Here is a 22,246-nt window from a genome sequence, read left to right on the forward strand (position 1 = left end):
GTTTGATACAAATAGACTTCTCTTGGCCAGGTGTATCCTTTTTGCCAGTGCTAATCTGCTTTTGAAGTGTCCTCTTTGCTCCGTCAATCATGGGTTATTTCACTGCCTAGGTAGCAAAATATCTTAACCTCATCTACTTTGTGATCATCTATCATAATGCCAAATTTGACGCTGTTCTTAGTTCTGCTACTTCTCATTACTTTCACCTTCATCGATTTACTCTCAGTCCACATGCTGTACGCATTACGCTGTACATTCCATTCAGCAGATCCTGTAATTCTTCTTCATTTTCACTGAGGATAGCACTGTCTCCAGCGAATCTTATCATTGATATCCTTCCACCCTGAATTTTAATTCCAGTCTTGAACATTTCTTCTATTTCCAGCATTGCTTCTTCAATGTATAGATTGAACAGTAGGGACGAAAGATCACATCCCTATTTCACACCTCTTTTAATCCGAGGACAACGTTCTTGGTCTTCGACTCTTATAATTCCCTTTTAGTTCTACAGCTTATTCAGGTTTTCCCGAAAGTTTCGTACATCTTGCACCATTTGACATTGTCATACGCTTCTTCCAGGTCGACACATCCTATGAACGTGTGTTGACTTTTCTTTAGTCTTCTTCCATTATCAACGTCAACGTCAGAACTGCCTCTCTGATCGTCATCTAACACATCCTCAATTTTCTTTTCCTTTCTTCTGAATGTTAATCTTTTCAGCAACTTGGATACATGACCTGTTAAGCTGATTGTGAAATAATACCCGTACTCATCTGCTCTTTAAGTCTTCAGAATTGTGTGTATGATATTTTTACGAAAGTCAGATGGTGTTAGCTGGACTCATACGTTCTACATACTAAGGTGAGTAGTCGTTTAGTTACCACTTACCGCTACGATTTTAAATATTCTGATGGAATACTATCTAAAACTTCTACCTCATTTGATGTAAAGACCTCCGAAGCTCTATTAAATTCTGATTTTAATAGTGGATCCCATATTGCTTCTATATCGACTCCTGTTTCTTCTTCTATCACATCAGACAAGTCTTCCCCCTCGCAGATGTTTTCAGTGTACTCTTTCCACGTATCCGTTATCTCTTCTCCATTTAACAGCAAAATTCCTATTGCACTCTCAATGCTACAACCCTTGCTTTTAATTCCTCCGCAGGTTGTTCAGACTTTCCTACATGCGGAAACAGCCCTTCCGACCATCATTCCGTTTTCGATATCTTCACGTTTTTCATGCAGCCATTTCGCCTTATCTTCCCTGGACTTCTTATATATTTCATTCTTAAGTGAATTGTATTTCTGTATTCCTGAGTTACCCGGAACACTTTTGTACTTCCTCAATTTCTCGATCAACTGAAGTATTTTTTGTGATGCCAATGGCTTCTACCCAGTTCCCTTCTTCGTACTTACATTTTCTGTTGTAACCTGTTGTAACCGCGACCGGAATGGTCGCAGGGTGGCCGAGAAAGCGCGGCGGGACCAAACGGAGAGCGGCCCGCGAACAAACAGACGGAAAGGAGAGACACGAAACAACGAGGGACGATCGAGAGAGACCTTAACGACGACAACACGCAAGAAGCAACGGAGTGACAGACACAACCAAACGAATCCAAGACGTCCACTAGTAATGAAAACAAAGAACGGTAAACACGCTATCTGTTGTCGAGGCGATATGTCAAGCCTCACGCAACGATTAGACTCACTGGCTGAGCCTTACCATGACGAAATCTAACTGAAATCTTCCCGTATCTCGCGGCGTTTTCTAGGTATGCCTACTCCTCTTGTGATTCTTGAACAGAGTATTCGCTAATATTGATTGCAGAACTCAAATAGTCTGTCTCTTCTCATTCGTAGTACCAATCCCATATTCTCCTGTAACCCTTTCTTTTACTCCCTCCCCTACAACCGCATTCCATCCCCCTATGACTAACAGACTTTCCTCTCCCTTGATTTAGTACATTAACCGTTCAGTACCGTCACATACGTTTTACTGCTTCATCTTCAGTTTGCGACGTCGGCATTTATACCTGAACTATTATTGTAGGCGTTGATTTGCTGTCAGATTTAGTGAGCGCAACCCTATTGCTGAACTGTTCACAGACATACACTCTATCCGACCTTCCTATTCACAACTGACTCTACTCCAATTATTCCATTTTCTGCTGCTGTTAACATTACCCTGTACTGATCCGACGAGAAATCCTTGTCTTCCTTGCATTTCATTTCAGTGCCCACACTACATCTCTGTAAACAACGGCCGGAAAGCTCTGGCAGTCGTTAAATTTCTCGGCGACAGAAACCCGCTCCTTGGTCGCGTAGCCAAGCGAGAACCACTGTGTGAAAGTTCTCATCGTTGCAAAATCTCTTTCAGCCCCAGACATTCATTCACGGATATGGCTTGGTGAAAGGTCTGGATTTCCCGAGTAGCGTCACCCACGCCAGTGCGTCGTTGGTCAAATTGTTGGCACGATGGCCCTATGGCCGGACGCGACATTGGATTTGATCCATATTCTGCCAAAATTTCACAGACAAATTTTGTGCTATTCTGCACAAGAATCGTACTGCCAGCGTACTTCAATTTGGAGGTCTTTTCAGTTGCCGCGTCATTCCCATGACACACTGTGAAGCAGCTCTTATCCGTACCACAGCAAAATGGCGTCCGCAAGAAACCAGGAACCTGTACTCTCTTCTGCCAGAGCGCCACTCTTGTTGGACAATGGTATTGGCGTGTGACGTGTTGTGCAATATTTCTTGATACCCCAACGAATAGTTTCTGTTTTTAGTTTTATTGAAAAGGAAAAAAAAGACCGATGTTGTCTTTGCTTAAGGGCACAAAGTTTACGTTGTACTAGTTTCGTTTATCGATATTACAAATGTAAAAGCCGAAATTGCGAAAATTCTAACGCATGTTAAAATCAAAAGTTGTGGAAAGTACTTCAGATTGTAAATGTCTGGGATTTTAATATACGTGAGGCTTGTTGCTGCAACACGTAATTCATAATACCGTAACTATGAAGCATTAATCAGTCGGCAAAGCAGTCATTGACTCTGTACTTTACCAAAGACTGCGCCCTCACTGATAACTTTGACTGACACGTAAACAAGATCTTTCAGATTTTTTTATTGTCAAAGCATGTAGTCGTCTCTGCAGGATATTCTTCTATAGCACTTTAACATATTAATGCCCGTAAAACAAAATGTCAGGAAATTAAATTATTTATGAGTGGCTATGTCATGTTGTACACTCATACTGTTTTAGGAAAGACGTTATGAATTAAGTCCAAAAAGTTGCTTCTATTTTGAGATGTTTATTTAATCACGACAGGCCTGTTTCAGCACTATTGCAATCATCAGGCGATCTGAACGTAATGGTTTTATTATATACTATTTTATAGGACAGATGGTAGCCTACTTGTCATATGTGACATTGACAACGATACATTTATGGAATTCTTAACTTACCTATAACGTCGCTGGTTAGTCACTCAAACGTTTTTCTTACGTCTTTTAAAGTTATTTTATTACCTAGCTTTCATAGGCTGTATTTGTTGGAAGTTATAGCCTGAATTTTATTTGTTGTGTGTGACAATTTTTTGTTTGACGTTTAACCAACGATGTTATAAGATTACATCAAAATAGTTACTTATCGATTTCCCTTGGTTACCGTGTTGTTTATTTTTATCTGTTAATGTGTTATTGGTTTGACTTAGCTTATGTCTTTGGTTGTTTATCCGTTTTCATGATCGATGATTCGAATAAAATTTTCTATATACTGTTTGTGTTTTAGATCTAATTGCTCGTTGATTATTTGTTGTGGATATTTGTGTGCATGTGTGTAGATTTCGACCTCTTCCAGAATATTGAGTAAGCGACCTTAATGTGCTACATGCAAAATTTTCATTACTTTTTCTACATTGTCTGTGTTATGTTGTTCTATCTGTAGGTGTTGAAAGAAGGACGATGGGTTGCGTTCATTGTTTCTAGTGTGTTCCCTGCATCTGATATTAAAGTTCCGGCCTGTTTGACCTATATAGAACTTATCATAATCTTTACAATGAATTTTGTATATATCTGTTTTAGCAAAGTTAAGAGTATAGTGAACCTAACTTTTCAGGCGTCATACATGGCGGAGAACTGCCGTCTCTCTTTGTGCGGAAGGATACTGAGTATAATTTGGATCCTGAGTCCGAGGAGGACCGAGTACGGAGAAACGTGTTACGTCTCTGGACCAACTTTGCAAAATACGGGTACGTGTCTATGAAATAAGTGTAAGGTAAAGACTGTTGTACACTGTCGCACCTGTATTACATTCCCGGGATCGTAAAATGTTAATTCTGTTCTTGCACAATGTTCATGTCTGGAGTTGGTGTTTTAATTTTTCCGTGGTTTGCCGCAGCCACACAAGAACGGTGATCATTCACTCAGTAACGACGGGCTTCTTTCCAACACCTTTCCTACTAAATAATACTAAATTTCAAAACATTTTACTCTTTAATCGCATTACTCGCGGGAGGATTTAATGAATTGATTTTGTGTTATGCAGTTAATTATTCTGATTTTGTTTTACAGTTTTATTTTTTATTGTAAAACTGCTGTGTATGTGAGCTCACTTTAAAATACCCGGAAGTTCGCTTGGAGATCGTCACATGACAGTCTACCATTGACGGGAATCATGGTATTGATGTAGTGTGTGTGTGTGTGCCAGTGGATTACGTGTAATCAGTGCAGCAAGAGAAGACAGAACGACGGAAAGGAGCCGTCTTGTCTGATTGGGCTATGAAAATACCGTCAATGAAGTTGTCTGATTTCTCGGTGTCTGCAACTAACGATGCACCAATGGCAGATTTGTAAACCGTAGTGAGAATATTCGTCCCAAGATATAACTGGCAACGAGAGGAGTCGAGTGTCACGCCTTGTCAGTGACAAGTAGTTTCCAACTCTGTGGTGCCGTCAGTGAATGGAGATCGATCTCAACCAGTTACCGAGCGCATATTGCGAAAGGAGCGGACAGGAATGGACAGTGAGAGTCGGTACCACGCAAAAAGCCATCGCTCATACTAGCGCGTAAAGCTACACGTCACCAGCTCGCCAAACAACACAGGAACTGCACAGAAGCTGTACAGTAGCTGGCTTCAGGCGTGTAGCGTGGCCTGCTGTGTCTTTTTGAAAGATGCATGCCGTCGAGTGCACCAGCGGCCCAGTGAGACGTTAAAGGCGCAATGCGCGAGGGTGCACTTCAGGCCAGAGGTGGTTCTGTGATATTCTGGTAGAGCGTCTCGTTCATCGACTTGAGCCCATTCATTCAGGTTGCTGTCTATACGCACCGGAATGTTTATTTCAATCATTCTCGAGGATCAAGTTTCATGATGAATACGCTGTGGTCACTTCCGATTTCCAAAACAACAACAGGAGTGTTCACAGGGCTACACTCATAGTTCCTTTTCTGACTAACACCCAGGTACTCTATTGCATCTCCAATGATACACTGAATTATCGGTCCTTAGATCGAGCGGAAATATTCGGGACTACTTCGATCAGCGGGCGAAACGCAACATATTTAAGAGATATATCTTGAGACAAATTCTTGGGCCACTGGAAAAGAATGGTGTCCCTAGAAGGAGATTCAGCTATGAATTACATATTCTTTGTCATGAACCACGCGTAAGGACATAAAACTGAAAAGCCTGAATTGGCTTGGTCATGTAGAGAGCTAATGACACAATGGTTAAGGAGATGTTAATGCAATGCCTAAAGGAACTACAATGGTTGCAAGTCTTGCGTCGCCCGAAGAATAAGGTCCTAGCAAGGCTGGTACCTCACGACTAGATCACAAAGTAAACGCTATCGTTGCCTGACGCGGCAACGAACGAGAAACGTCGCCATAAACACGCCCTCTAGAGGTTTCATACGCCACCGCTGCTGGAAGATTACTTACGTCACAGGGTAGTGCGGCTCAGCCGCAGACTGAAATCATAGTTTACGAGAACGACAGCATAGTCTTTCTTCATACAGAAAAGCGCTAGTTATATTAGAAGTCAGGACTGTAACGAAATTTGTAGTCAGTAGTACGATGAGTTGAGTTTATCTTTCTCAAATGTATGGAATATTTACACATTCCTGTGGACATGGATTGTTTCCAAGTTACGTATTTCAGATTATTCGGAGTTTAATAAAGTGATCTAATACTTTTTGAGAGTTGCAGTATCCACTCGACCTTCTCCAGAAGTAACTGGCCTTGCTAGGACCCACTATATAGCCGAAGCGAACGTTTCCAGTGGTCTGTGTCGGCACCACAGGCGACTAAAATTAAAGTTGCAGAAAAGTATCAGAGAGAACTAAGAAATAACGCAATTCGAATTTGGAGAGGAAATAATTGAATAGTCTTCTACAGAAGACCAGGGCTCACAAATGGATGCAGTAACACTGATGACAATGATCATGACAGAAATCAAGATCTTCGAAGTCTAATGGTAGTGCTAGATCAAATTGTCAGTGAATGGCTTCAGCTGGATATGGCGTAGACTAAGGGACTTGAGGAATTCCAACCTCGCGGAATTCAGGCCATTACCTGGAGGAGCTATTACCGTTATGTCACCAGCGGCTAGCTAATTCTTGTTTGCCCTGACGTGCCATTTAGTTTTTCTGTAATTCTGGTGGTTTCCTGTAATTCGTATTCTGTACGGAAAACTTGTGGCTGCTAGCTGCCATTGCACAGCACCTGAAATATTTTTACAGAAAGTACACTGTACAGTCTCATTATGTACGGTGACCACCAACCAAATGCCTGAATAACCACCTTTTGCAGAGCGAATATGCAGGAAAAGAATTGAGGTTCTGGAAGGTAACGACAGGGATATGGAGCCGTGACGACTCCTATGCTGTGGCCACCTGCTCTGGATTTATCAGTTGAGGATCCATGGCACTACCAGCTCAGTCGGGTAATCCCACATGTACTCTACTGGATCTAAATCAGGGGAGTTTAATGGACAGGGGATAAACTGCACTTCGAACCACGCAATGAAAGCTGTGAGACATGTTAAATTGTCCTGATGGTAGACGCCATCGTGCCGAGAAGGAACAAACTGCATGTAGTGGGTGGAAATGGACCCCAAGGATAGATGCATACTTTGGCTGGACCACGAGGCCTTCCAGAATGACGTGATCACCAGACCATAACACTCCCTCCTCCGGCCTTGAGCCTTCTGACGAATGATGCAACCTGTTTGCTTTCGGACGTTTAACGCCGTACATCCCAACAGCCATCTGTGCGACGCAGCATTAAACTTGAATCACCTAAAAAGGGCCCCTGTCAGCACCCGGGGACCTCCAGTTGCGGTATAATCCACCAAATTCCAACATTCGACGCCGATGTACAGTGGTCAGCAATGGTATATGAATCACGCACCTGCTGCGGAGAGTTATAGACAGCAACGTTCGCTGAACAGTCGTTGAGGAGACACTATTGGTAGCCCCTTGGTTCATCTGGACGGTCAGTTGCTCAACATTGCACGTCAGTTAGCCCGTAACCCATCTCCGCAGCTTCCGTTCACTTTTGTCATCTATGGCCCGTGGTGCACCACAACTGCCTCGGTGCCCGGTTTGGCAAGCGTCGTTTTATTATACACGATACACTCTAACCACGGCGGCACATGAGCAATTTACAAACCTAGCCGTTCTGGAAATCCTTCCACCCTAGATCCGCAAGCCAATGATCGCGCCCTTTTGGACGGCAGATAAATCGCTCTATGGCAACGACTGCACTCTTATCCGCGTCCCGCCGACACGCTTTTTATGCCCTCTATTGCTAGTGCTGCCACCTGCCGTCTGCCAGTGGCTATAGCACGTCGACAGAGATACATCTGGTCGTCATATTAACGTGACTGATCCGTGTATGTTTCTGTAACAAACGCTATTGGCACAAGTGTAAATAAATTTAACACTACAACATCAATTTCGCAGAAACAGCAGGAAATATTTCATGTAAAACCTAACGTCAGTTTGGTGCGTAAGAAGTGAAGACCGGAGCTATTAGACTCAAGGTAAGCGTCGAGGAAGCACAGCATGTCACTGAATGTTATGTCTGTACTCCTCCAGGAACCCTACGCCCGAGGCGGATCCCGTGGTCTGGGAGCCATACGACCTGACCAGCCGCAGCTACCTGCTGATGCAAGCCAACTTCTCGCTTGCCCACAACAAGGACAGCGAACGGATGGATTTCTGGAACCAGAATGTGCCGCTGTTGCCGTACCCTGGCACATACTAGTGGGAGAGGTGTTCAACTACAGGAAACAGAAAGTTACACAATGTATCGAACAAACCATGTAACGTACTACGCAGTTCGAAATGTCCAAGAGTACATCTTTGGCTTCAATTTGCTGGACACGTTCGATATTATTTTCAGTTTTCATTGTTTCCAAAAATCTTTGAAGGTATCACACAGTGGAATATCACTGATGTTATAAACAAACGTATTAATTAATTCCACGGTCCACTGTAATGAATATATAGACGTATCGATACCTACTTTCATCATATATATATATTACCTGTAATTGTCCATTATAAAGTGAGAAGCGATTTTCACAGCGGAAATACTAAGCTGTCCGCGAAAGTACGTACATGAAGTAAGAAGACGGAAACGGAAATAAACTACATTTTAACCTTCAAATATAGCTCTTTTGCTAACTTCACGACAGCGGACTACAGTGATCTTCGTCACTGTTGCCCAACGAATGCCTGAAATACCTTTGCAGCAGTGGTTCCCCACCTTTCTGAGACCGTTACCCCTAAGCCCTAACTGTAATGAGACATTCACTGGTACCTCCCTCCCTCCTCCCATCATCTTAACATTAGCGCCTAGCTATAGGATGGGAAACAATTTTCTTTGGACAGTTTCCGTAGGTGTTTTATTAACCTACGAAGTAATCTGGCTGTGAGGCATTTGGTACTGCTTGCTTATAACACCATTTCCTTTCTTTTTTTTTCACCAATAATAATTATGATACTGTCCAGGCCCCACAGCCATGTACTTGTAGTAGCAATCACATTTTACTGTTGTGATTTCCTGTCGTTTATCTGTTACGAAGTGAATAATGAAACAGCTTGTGATCCTCTCCGGGAACTACCGACAACCAGAATGAAGCATTTTCATGAGATATTTAAGCGTTTACTTGCATCGTATGTATGTCTCAGTTTTAATGTGGCCGATGAGCGGTACAAAGTACGTATATAATGGGTGAACTATGTGAGGAAGATGTTGCACGTACTTACAGTCTTATGGAAAGTGACACTAGTAATTATCTTTTAAAAGTAATTTAGCCTGGTGACTGAAACACAGGGGAACACTTTTGTTTTTACCACTCAGAAAATTACATTCTACCACTTAAAAGGGTAATTACCCCGAGTTGGGTACCGCTGGTCTACAGAATCTTGTAAGATTAATATTTGCCGACATCACCCTTCACATCGAGTATTTTCTAAAACAGTTAATGTAAATAATAAGGGTTTACATTCATTCCCTGCATTTATTGTCCCTGTTTAACGTATCGCGGCATTTCATGCAGAAAGTTTTCAGGTTTTGTTTTGGTGTATTCAAATTGACGTGGAAAAAGTCGTCGATTATATCTAAAAAATAACTGCAAGACAAATGTATGCCTCATTAAGGTTCCACCGATATTTGGTACAGTGATAACGTGTTCTTGCAGATGAGACAGAAGAGATTAGCGCTAGTGAACACAGATGCCCTTGAAACATCTCAGGCACAAGTAATAGTGTTGACATACACTCCTGGAAATTGAAATAAGAACACCGTGAATTCATTGTCCCAGGAAGGGGAAACTTTATTGACACATTCCTGGGGTCAGATACATCACATGATCACACTGACAGAACCACAGGCACATAGACACAGGCAACAGAGCATGCACAATGTCGGCACTAGTACAGTGTATATCCACCTTTCGCAGCAATGCAGGCTGCTATTCTCCCATGGAGACGACCGTAGAGATGCTGGATGTAGTCCTGTGGAACGGCTTGCCATGCCATTTCCACCTGGCGCCTCAGTTGGACCATCGTTCGTGCTGGACGTGCAGACCGCGTGAGACGACGCTTCATCCAGTCCCAAACATGCTCAATGGGGGACAGATCCGGAGATCTTGCTGGCCAGGGTAGTTGACTTACACCTTCTAGAGCACGTTGGGTGGCACGGGATACTGGCGGACGTGCATTGTCCTGTTGGAACAGCAAGTTCCCTTGCCGGTCTAGGAATGGTAGAACGATGGGTTCTATGACGGTTTGGATGTACCGTGCACTATTCAGTGTCCCCTCGACTATCACCAGTGGTGTACGGCCAGTGTAGGAGATCGCTCCCCACACCATGATGCCGGGTGTTGGCCCTGTGTGCCTCGGTCGTATGCAGTCCAGATTGAGGCGCTCACCTGCACGGCGCCAAACACGCATACGTCCATCATTGGCACCAAGGCAGAAGCGACTCTCATCGCTGAAGACGACACGTCTCCATTCGTCCCTCCATTCACGACTGTCGCGACACCACTGGAGGCGGGCTGCACGATGTTGGGGCGTGGGCGGAAGACGGCTTAACGGTGTGCGGGACCGTAGCCCAGCTTCATGGAGACGGTTGCGAATGGTCCTCGCCGATACCCCAGGAGCAACAGTGTCCCTAATTTGCTGGGAAGTGGCGGTGCGGTCCCCTACGGCACTGCGTAGGATCCTACGGTCTTGGCGTGCATCCGTGCGTCGCTGCGGTCCGGTCCCAGGTCGACGGGCACGTGCACCTTACGCCGACCACTGGCGACAACTTCGACGTACTGTGGAGACCTCATGCCCCACGTGTTGAGCAATTCGGCACTACGTCCACCCGGCCTCCCGCATGCCCACTATACGCCCTCGCTCAAAGTCCGTCAACTGCACATACGGTTCACGTCCACGCTGTCGCGGCATGCTACCAGTGTTAAAGACTGCGATGGAGCTCCGTATGCCACGGCAAACTGGCTGACACTGACGGCGGCGGTGCACAAATGCTGCGCAGCTAGCGCCATTCGACGGCCAACACCGCGGTTCCTGGTGTGTCCGCTGTGCCGTCCGTGTGATCATTGCTTGTACAGCCCTCTCGCAGTGTCCGGAGCAAGTATGGTGGGTCTGACACACCGGTGTCAATGTGTTCTTTTTTCCATTTCCAGGAGTGTATTTGACTGTGCTACAAAATTTATTTACGAGCCTTTGGGGACAATTTTCACATCAAAAATTTTCGTCGATCAAGAGTAACCGCTTGGAAAGACGACCGATATGTGGCCTTGACTGCACGATGCAGTATAGCTACGTCACCAAAGCATTTTTGTACAGCATACGAAACACGAAATTCGATTTCTCGACAAGCTATGTGTATGAAGCTAAGAACACTTGGTTTGTACGTTAAATGCACCAAAATGTGGAAGGACGAGAAGAGATTTTAACGTGTCCTAGACAGGTAAGTTATCAGAGGCGTATCGCAAACTTAAGCGAGCAGTGATGCGAAATAAAATCAGTCGTTTTCACTTCAGAAGAATGGTCATTGCATTATCTTAAATAATTTAGACATACCAGGGGAACCTATATCAGGAAGGTAAGACAGACGCAGGGACACGTTTACAAAGGAATCGGACTGGTTCCTGAATCAAGGACTTCGTCATCACAGATGAATCGCGCGTCAGCTGGAAGTACGGTTTTCTCTTCCGGTAATCTAGAAGGTTATGTCTCCGGACCCGGAATGGGTATCCTGTATTGCGAGATATTTTTCCGCTGTAGGAGGACTGGAACTGGAGGCACTCAGATTCCTGATGCCACCCCAGGATCTGATTGAATGAGATGTATCTGCTGCAAGATCTGAGAAGCTGATAAGGGCCGGAGCTCTGTGTTGACACCATACCCTCCATACTGCGTCCAAATGACGCCATTGGCAGACGATACATGGTGGGTCGTCAGTATTGAATGGAGGTAATTTCATAAATACAACCGATTTCACAACAGGAGTTTATTTTCAGGAGCAATTGTATGACAGGCATCTTCGTTGGAACTTACATCGATGTTGTTTGCATGGAGTAGTAGCTTATCTCTGTTAACCTCTTAGTCATGACGTGGTAACATCTGGTGATCTCACGACCTAACAGGATATTTACGCTTCTTCGTGTGGGTTTGGGGTTTTCTGCTTCATTTCCTGTATTTTTTTGTACAAGGGATGATGAACATTCGCGGCTCTAGAGAACATGAGTCCCAGTGCAGTTTACACAAACGGTGGTGACAAACATTGTGTTCCAGGTACATATGACGCTTTCCCACATTCTGACAATAATGACGACGATTATTATCTTGGTTTGTTGGGCGCTCAATAGTGTGGTTATCAGTGGCCGTACCAATTCCCAATACTGACACTATCCAGTCTCGCCAGTTGCCTGAATGACGATGAAATGATGAGGACAACACAAACACCCAGTCCCCGGGGGGAGATAAATACCGATCCATCCGGAATCGAACCTGAGGCCACGTGAGCCCACATTCAGCAGAAGTATCTCCTGACGTTGTCAACTTATAGTGGTGACCATTTAGTGCTAGAATCTGAAATACAGTAGTGGGCGGTACTGGTACGCAAGGTCGAAAATGTGCACACGTTCGCCGAAATTGAGTTTTGACGCACATCTAAACAGTGCTTTGTATTTATTTGCATTAATTTTAAAACCTGATCTGATTAGGGCCATCTGGTCCACTTTAACATTAGACCAGGATTTCACACATAGAGTACTTCTTCACATCAAAGTTACTTAAGAAATAACAGTGTTAATGTGACTAATACCATCAAAATTACTTGAGCGTCTATAATAATAAAGTGCATAAATACTTTTGGCTATGAACCCATAAAGTTAATTCCGGCAGTACTTTTACTGCCACTGCTGATGCACCTAATAGTGATAACAGTAATATTAATAATATTGAAATAACAGCAATAATGATAGTGGCAGAGAGTACCTTCTCGGAAGTTTGAGCGCGATCTGTCACAGAGGGTGAGGTTTCAGCTTTAAAGTGAATGTCACAGTAGAGTGAGGTACAGTTTTTAAGCTGAAGGCTCTGGAATTCGTACGTACGGGGTGAGAAGGATTTACATTTTTATTTATTTAATACGATATACTTACGCAGGGGAGCGACAAAAATACGGAAACAGTGAGAGAAATACATGCTTAAATATTAATGCAGATCCTAGACAAGCCCGCAGGTTGCGCTGTTGTATTTAACCACGAACGGCAGCCTCCCATTATCCTCAGTATGTTGCTAATGTCAGTCGTGTTCTGAACAGTGTTCTGCGTAATTTTGAGTGCATTATGTTGGAGCTAAATGAAATCGAAAGTGGGCAAATTATTCGTGCTCGTATAAAAAAAAATGGTTTAAATGGCTCTGAGCACTATGGGACTTAACATCTGAAGTCATCAGTCCCCTAGAACTTAGAACTACTTAAACCTAACTACCCTAAGGACATCACACACATCCATACCCGAGGCAGGATTCGAACCTGCGACCGTAGCTGTCGCGCGGTTCCAGACTGTGGCACCTAGATCCGCTCGGTCACCCCGGCCGGCGTGGTCGTATAGTGAGTGCTTCCGTAAGCAACAGAGACGAAGTGTTTGGCTGTGAGACTGAAATAACAGTTTCAAGACGCACCGTATCGAAGATCTATACCACACACACCAAAAGCGGAGAAACATGGTCCACTAGGTCACAGCGTGGACGACAGTGTGTGTTGAGTGATTGTGAGAGACTATCACAGAAGACAATTATGGCGACAAATAAGAGGACAACAGCTTCAAAAATCAGCATATAATGGAATGTCGCAGTCGCGAACCACGTCAGCACTAAAGCAAAGCGAGAGGATCTCCATGAACAGGGAGTTGCAGTGTAAGCTGGAATTTCAAAACCATTCACCAGTGAAGGATATGCCCGCAACAGCGGTACTTGCTGCGAAGGCCGTAAAATTTGGACAATAGAGCAATTGAAGAAAGACCCTTTGATAGAATTAGTTTTGTTTCACACTTCTGGCCAAGTTTACGTCGTAAGAGTGAAACATAGCAGGAGTGGAGCGATGGTTTGTGTAACCATATCGTGGTATACCATGGGACCCTTCGTTACTCAGTAAGCATAATGTGACCATTTTGGTTGATCAGGCGAGTCCCATGGTACAATGTTTGTTTCCCAGTGGTGGCGCAGTATTCCAAGACGGGAGGTCCACTGCAGACACAACCTGCATCGTCCAGAACTGGTTTTGTGAGCACGAGAATGATAGCATCTGCCCTGGATACCAGTTCCAAATCTTTATATTACTGAGCCTTTTTGGTCTACTTTGGAGAGTGGCTGCGTGATCGCTATCCTCCTCCGTCATTGTTACCGAAACATGTCACCATCTTGCAGGAAGAATGGCGGAAAATTGCCTTAAAAACAGTAAAAGACCTGTATTTATCCATCCTGTGACGATTGGTACCTGTTTTGAATGTCAATCGGTTTCCTACATCTACAGACACTACCTGATTTGCGGGAAGAATGATGAAAGATTCCCTTGAAAACCATACAAGAGCTGTACTCATTCATTCTGAAACCATTGGAATCTCTTTTTAACGCCAACGTGCTCAGCATTTCACAGTTAAGTGCTGGCAGAGGGTTCATCCAGGCACTTTCAATATTTTTGTATACGTCTCCAGTCTTGAAAAGCGTAGAAACGAACACTTAATCTTTCCATGTAAGCTGTGATTAATCTTATTTTATTAAAATGTTCAGTTCTCTCTGCGTAGGTGGATGTCAAAAAATTCTTTCGCATTCGCATGAGAACGTTGGAGACCGAAATTTCGTGAAAAGATCTCGCTGCAACGAAAAACGCCTTAGTTTAAATGATTGCCACCCCAACTCGCGTATCGTATCCGTGACGCTCTCTCCCCTATTTCGTGATAATACAAAACAAGCTGCCTTTCTTTGAACTTTTTAGACGTCCCCTGCCAATCCTATCTCGTAAGATTCACATATCGCACAGAAATCATGGATGTGTGTGGGCTGAGCTCGCACTGTCTAAACGTCAGTGCCCACGGCCGCAAAGCAATTGATTGATGGCATGATGACGTTGATGCACACACAAAATGCCATTGGCCACAGGGAAGGTGAAGGGAGGACAGATCTGGAGAAGGGGGGTGGAATTCCGGGAAATAGGGGAGCGCGAGGGAATTCCAGGAATGCAGACGCTGATATCAATTCTTCTCTGACCAGAAAATACTCTGTTACCCTTTTATTGCTATCCGTCGTCATCTCACACCGTATTAAGTACCACGTCTCAACTTTGTAATGTCCAGGAGAGCATCATGAATTGCGATGATTTCTGTGTAATTATTGCCTTTCAATAAAAGTCGCATTTCTTTGAGTTACATTTTGTACTGTACTGCAGCAGTTCTTTCTATTTATGGTCTAGATTTCATCTAGCTGTTTTACTTGGCAGTGTCACATCATGTGAAAGTTACTGTTGTCCTTACGTTTTGCTCACCAGTGAAGTTCCTGAAGTGCAGCTGAGCTCAGTCTGTCACGACCTGGACCCTTCAGACTACAGCATATCTCATTAAATGCAGTAAACTGAGTTCGTCCCCCCTATTGGTTAGTGGGAAATGCCGGGCGCGCCACTGCACCTCGGCGTGCGGCTGTCTGCCTCAGTCAGCTGCAGCACGAAGATTCCAAGACATTCAATAAGGAACACACTGAAAGCAAGCCTGGAGGTCTCCCCTCGTGTATCAGGCAGGTGCAGGCATCACGTGCCCTCTAGTGGAGCACTATGATACTCGTCGCTAAGTAATAACGCAAAGATGTGATAAGGGAAAATTCTATCTATGCAAGTAAATAAAAGGCTCCACGCTGTAGCAGCGAAATTAGTGGAAAATTCGTGTTTTAGTTTGCTTAGTCCCCTGCTAAAAGTTACTGGCTGGTCGCTTCTTTGGCAATTCAGAGAAGGTGTCCTTTCAGCACACGCTATCTGATTGTTCGCTGAACTCATGGTCGGCAGCAGCTCATTGTTTAACGTGCCCGTCGCAGTGACCCAAGCGCCACGTGAGCTCCAGCACAGCTTATCCATTGTAATGTCGCTCCAGACTATGAAGTCGGTGTTGTGTATGCCCTCCAGTCCGGAAACTAGACGCGACGGATTCAGCTCCAACGCTCAACCCGAAGAACACCAGAACCTCATCTCGCACCTGGACGAAGTTTTCGGCGAGTGAAACTGAGGGTAAGGGCACCAATGCAGGACTCGGCATCAACTTCCGTTGTGCATAGCAGTTCGGCGGTCCTCACACATCAATTAGTGGTTATAGGGATTTTCTCTGATTTCTCCATCGCACACGCATCTCACTCACTGTATTCACTTCGCTAGACTGTAGCGTTTACTCTTATCACAGCTCAGCCATTTTTTTCACTGTTATCAGGCCTTACTATTTTTGTATCACTTCACACGTGAGAGTATTTTACTCGTCCATCGCGTTTCACATCACATACATATATACATAAATGGTTCTCCTTCAAGAATAAAGTTTCACATAAAATTGACAATACTACATACATTTTACATAGACACAGACATTGACAATAATAAACTTGACAAATAAGTTTACAATTCACATTTCATATATGGACTCCATGACATGCACTATCTTACGCACTAGTATGTAAATCAGAAGGAATCTTACATTTTTCTGAATATTTATATGTTATTTTCTTGTCTTCCAAGACAGACCTGCGCATTTTTCCTTCACGACTACACACACAAAATACGTTCCAGCATCGCTCACTACATGGAAAAACGAGAATTAGTTATGGTCTGCATTAGAGGTCAAGCTACTTCTAGGATTGCTACTTCTAGTGCGTCGTTAGTGTACTTATTCTATCCCTGGCATTTTATAAATCTTCATGCTATGTCTAATATTTAGCAAGTGCTCGTTTGTGAGCGACTATGGGGAATGTTTTATCCCTTGACAATCGTGACTTCATCACTGCTGGTTAATCGTCGTAATATTTCACATTCATCTACACATATTTCAAGCCCTATTTTTGCCTGATTGGTACTACGACATACATATGTTTACATTTGTAACGTGTGACCGGTAATTTTACTGTATTTTTGTCATGTGTAATTCCACTAATAATTCACTCCCGCTAAAGAAGAAGGTGCTTATGCTAAATGTACTACTTTCGCTTCTGCGGTGTCAAGAACTCAGTGTAGAATATGTTGTTTTACTGCATTTTGTGTTCATCTCTCGTACGAATTGTATATCATGTTTACATTTATATTCACCTTATAGTTGCTCAAGCTGTAACAGTTAGTCGCTAAGGAAGTATTTTCGTTCTAAGTTATTTTTCATTCTGATGTATATGTAGCCAATTACTGTTTGGTGTACGTTAAATGTACCGTGTTCCTTTGTTACTATTGACCTCACTGTTTCTTCTTTACTCTTCACTGCTTCTTCGAGATGTTCGTTCTCACAATTACTTACCGTAAATAGTCATCATACTTTACTTTGCACACTCATACAATCATTCATTCTGACACTTAAAACTACATAATCTATTCTTTTTTACGTGACCTTCGTTGCCCTTTCCTAGGTATCCCTGTAATACCCATCTTCATATTCATCGCTGTATAACCATATAATTATTCATTAAAAATTATCCACATAAATCTCCATTTACACCCATGTATTACCTGTGGGGTTCCCACACTAGCACCACCGCCCTATTTACTTCTTCCCACAAACGTAAATAAACTCATGTTACTCTAATACACTTTCATTCTCTTCCTTGTTTCACTCCATGTATGCTACGTCACCACAAACGTAGATTAACTAATTAATACATCCAGTTGAATCTAAATTCTTTCACTCTCTATTTACTAGTACATCAAGCAGTGAAATTTCATTTATTTCTCCGTATTGCGTTTTAAACATACGGTACTTACCTCAGTTATTTTGTTTAAGTTAACGTATTTACGTTGTGTACGTATTGGTTGGTTTTTGTATTCCCTTAGCTTATATTCCACGTCTTATACGATTCATGTTTGCAGTTTTTTTTGCTGCTTACGCTTTTTCTATAAGGTACCATGTAATTAATAGTAACTAACGTAAGTGAGTTCTATAATAGCACATTTACAGGCATGTAATCTCCCTGTACCTTAAGCTCACTACTTCTAATGTTGTCTGTAAAGAAGTGTAGTTCTGTAAGTGCACAACTGCTCCACTCGCTGAATCTTGTACCATATGTTATTTTATAGTTTACATCTCAGTCACACTCATTTTCCTGTGTGTATACTTCCTTCTATCCTTCTCATCGTCGCTTATTTGTGTGCTGTATGTTAGTCGTTTAGTTCTCAAGTTCTTTGCTAATCGCTTTTTAAGTGTACATGTTGTTATTTCTCTTTCAGACTTATTTTAATCCTGTTGTATATAGTCGGATAGGTCTTTCCCTGTGTATATTCTCCTCTACTTTGAATCTTTATACTTATCTCTAACTATGTACATTCAATAGCCTATGATAAGTTTACAAATTTTGCATATTCAGCGCTCCTTACAGTTTACTTGCGTCGATGCCCTCCTTTTCTTAAAACTACGTATGATTAACCTAATGATATACTCTTAACGTTAGTGCCCTTTACGGTATAATCCCCTACTTGGGAGTAAATGTCTCTATTCGTTCTGTTTGTGTAACTGATTTACGTTAGAGTAATAAGCTGATATGCACTCCAATTCGTATCACTTCTATTTTGTCAAGTTGGCTGCAGACCGTAGATGCCAATTCGCTTAAACGCTAAAATGGTTTCCTCCGCGGTGCGCAGTGTATCTTTGCACATCTTAAAGGGGACACTGAACTTAACTTTGCATTTTGCATATTCTACCACTACATTTAGCTGTTAACCGCTTTGAAATATAGTTACATCTTTTTGTTTATACCGTGTTTCCTTTGCATCTGTAGATATTTAAGTCTTAAGAAAGTACAATATCAAAATACAAGGAAAATTTTATTCACTAGGTTCCATCTCATTCTTTGCATGTTGGATAGCAGAAGGAAACTGAACATTCCTTATTGGCTAAACAGGATAGTAGAAGGGATAGAGGGTACCAGAAATATGGGTACTGTACCATCTAGCTGGAGAGGAACCGAGCACCAATCGGTTTATTCATCAAAGCGCGACAAACCTCCTACCTTCATGTGTTTTATTGATAAAACATATGGGGAAAGAACGATACTTGAATTTTCATTTAATAAATTTCCGCAAATCTTTATGTGATACATGCCTTTTATTTTACCATTTTTTATGTTTCCTATCAAGTACCACCCAGGATGTGGCTTGTCAACAATTATATATGGACCAACATTTAACAATTGCCATTTTTTATTCAATGCTTTTAACTTCGATGATTTTGGATGAGTTCTTAGTAGTACCTCCTGTTCAATCTGGAATTCTGTTATGGTTTTCAGTTTACTATCGTAAAATTCTTTCCTTATTTGAGCTTGCTCTTCCAATGTTATTAGTGCTCGTCGTACTTTCTCATCTAAGGCTACGTCTTTGTGCTCTAATTCAGGTATCGGTTTTGTCCATTCACCTAGTTCCACCTTTTCAAACATATGTTTGGCCGGTGTGTACCCTGTTGATATGTGACGTAGGTGATTTACTATATTCTGAAACGGACCCAGGTATTCTATCTATTTATTTTGATTCTGTGGTATATATGTGCGGACAAATCTATTAAATTCACGAAAGCATCGTTCGACTGGACTTGCTTCCGGATGGAACTTGGATACTAAAATATGACGTATGTTATCTGATTTCAAAAATGATTTCCATGGTCATTTGCAAAATTTGATGCGTTATCAGTTAGTACTGCGCCGGGTTTCCCAACGCATGGTATGTAGTCTTCCAGATTCCGTCTTATAATTGGTACAGACCTAACTGTTTTGACTGCTTACAGCTGGAGATACTAAACACGTCATACCAGGCTACGATGTATTTGGCCCCGCCGCGGGTTTGGGGATAAGGTTCGGCGGTGTCCATCGATGCAAGATCCGTTGTTTGCTTTGGTATTATTGGGTGTCGTACGCTAGGACATGTTCTATTCTGATACTTGACCTTTTGACAAACCGTACAGCGGCTGATAACTTGCTATGTACGGCGCTTCATATTACAGAAATAACAATACGTAGAAATTTTGGGAGCACACTTTAGCACCCCATAGCGTCCCCATGTGCGGTGCGTGTCTTAAATAAAGTTGTCCACATATTCCTGAGGTATGCACAGAAACCACTTATCCATTCGTCGATCTCTTCTGTGCAAAAGCAAACTAATATGTACATTGTAATACTGCTCTAAATGTTCGTGTATTCTAGCCTGCAAATGTTTTATTACCTTGCTCCATCTCGGGTCTTCTTCCTGCAAGCGTTGCATGTTTTATACTATGGTTTAAGAGTTCCATCATGTAATAAAAGTCTCCTGAAATCTGACTTTTGTTCTTCTAACGTTTGGAAATTGGTGAGGCCTTGGGGTAACCGTGATAGTGCATCTGCCAAAACATTCTGATCCCCTTTTGTGTACACTGTTTCAAAATCAAACTCTTGAACATAGTGCATCACCTTCCTATTCCGTAATATAACAACTTACACGTAAGAAGAAAGGACAAAGTTTGATGATCACAGTAAACGTTATTACGTTTTCCCGAAAGGTAATATTGAAATTTGCGAAACGCCCATACTACCGCTAACGCCTCTAACTTGGTTACTTAACAAGATCTTTCACATTTCGTGAGGGTCCTACTAGCAAAACTTATTATATTGACTTCATCGTTACCATCTTTTGTTATTATTTGAAACAGACACGCACCAAGCCCCTGATAATAAGCATTGGTGCTTAAACAGAAGTCCAACTCCTTATCTGGGTGTTTAAGGATAGGTGCGTTAATCAGCGCCTGCTTAATCTGCTGAAAATCATTTTCGCCTTCTTTAGACCACAACCAACTGCGGTTTTTACGCAGTAAGTTTAACAGTGAATTACTGTTCAACAATTGTTGTGAGAGAAATTTCCTGAAAAATGAGGCTACTCCCAGAAAACCAATTAATTGTTTGTTTGTGCAGGGTATTGGGAAATTGATTATTGCATCTAACTTACTGGGGTCAGGTAGAATTCTTACTAGTGAAATGATATGACCTAGGAATTTTATTTTGTCTTTTCCGAATTCAGACTTTTTAAAGTTAACTGTGACGTCGTATTCACAAATTTTTGGAAACCCTTTTCCAAAATACTTACATGTTCATTCCATGTTTGGGTCGCAGTTAGTAGACCATCAACGTAGAGTGTAACCTAGCTGAGCAGTTCCGGTCCAAGTACTCTGCCTAATGCTTCAATAAATACACCAACGCTCATGTTTAAACCGAAAGATAGTACCATAAACTGGTAGCTCCTTCCGGCATTTACGAAAGCTTTGTATTTTCTACTCTTTTCAGGCAATAAAATTTGCCAGTATGAAGGCTTAAAATCGAAGGATGTTAAGTACCTAACGTGATGAAACTTTAATAACTGCTCTTCTAAATCCTCTCGCCTTGTTCTTAGAGGAACGATGATTTTGTTTATTTCTCTCGCGTCTAACACCAACCGCACCGTTCCGTTTTACCAAGTGCGAGAATCGGACTGCAGTAAGGTGAGTGTGATGTTTCAACAACCTTCCATTAAATCATACGCTCTATTTCTTGTTCTCTGCCACTTTCTTTGCCTAAAGAATGCCATTAGACGATCTACAACAGGTTTCACGCTGGTACACTTCCATTTTATATTCATATCCCTTAATAACACTGGGTTGTTTACGAAAAATACTATGATATTTAAAGAGTAATTTTGTCAATTCACTTCGCTGTTAATTGTTAAGACAAGTGAATTTACTTATTTAACTGTCTATTGTTTGCTCATCGACAATCTCCCCGCCAGCATCATCAAGTTCCATTTCATTTGCCATTAAGATTTGAGGGTGGATAAGTTTGACATTAATGTCAGGTGTCTGCTTAGTCTGATTTGTCATTGTAGTTCTTATTAAGTCTACTGTCAGTTTGCGCTCTCCTACGTGAAACTGACATTCCCCGTTGCCGATGTCTATTTTTACCCCATATCTTCTGAAAACCTCCATACCGAGTATATAGTTCAG

General features: G+C 42.4%; 2 protein-coding genes across 2 annotated transcripts in view; both read left to right on the forward strand.

Annotated features, from left to right (window-relative positions):
- The window catches only part of LOC124788810 (venom carboxylesterase-6-like), a 51,454-nt gene extending 43,183 nt beyond the window's left edge, over positions 1-8,271 (forward strand). The window contains exons 8-9 of the mRNA XM_047256091.1: positions 4,123-4,255; positions 8,103-8,271. Coding sequence (XP_047112047.1) covers positions 4,123-4,255; positions 8,103-8,271 — 302 coding nt within the window. The remainder of the gene's footprint in view (positions 1-4,122; positions 4,256-8,102) is intronic.
- Positions 8,272-15,688: 7,417 nt separating this feature from the next.
- The window catches only part of LOC124788811 (cholinesterase-like), a 112,621-nt gene continuing 106,063 nt past the window's right edge, over positions 15,689-22,246 (forward strand). Inside the window, exon 1 of the mRNA XM_047256092.1 lies at positions 15,689-15,733. Within this exon, the coding sequence (XP_047112048.1) occupies positions 15,689-15,733 (45 nt within the window). The remainder of the gene's footprint in view (positions 15,734-22,246) is intronic.

Source organism: Schistocerca piceifrons, chromosome 3 (genome assembly GCF_021461385.2).
Source record: "Schistocerca piceifrons isolate TAMUIC-IGC-003096 chromosome 3, iqSchPice1.1, whole genome shotgun sequence".
NCBI lineage: Eukaryota > Metazoa > Arthropoda > Insecta > Orthoptera > Acrididae > Schistocerca > Schistocerca piceifrons.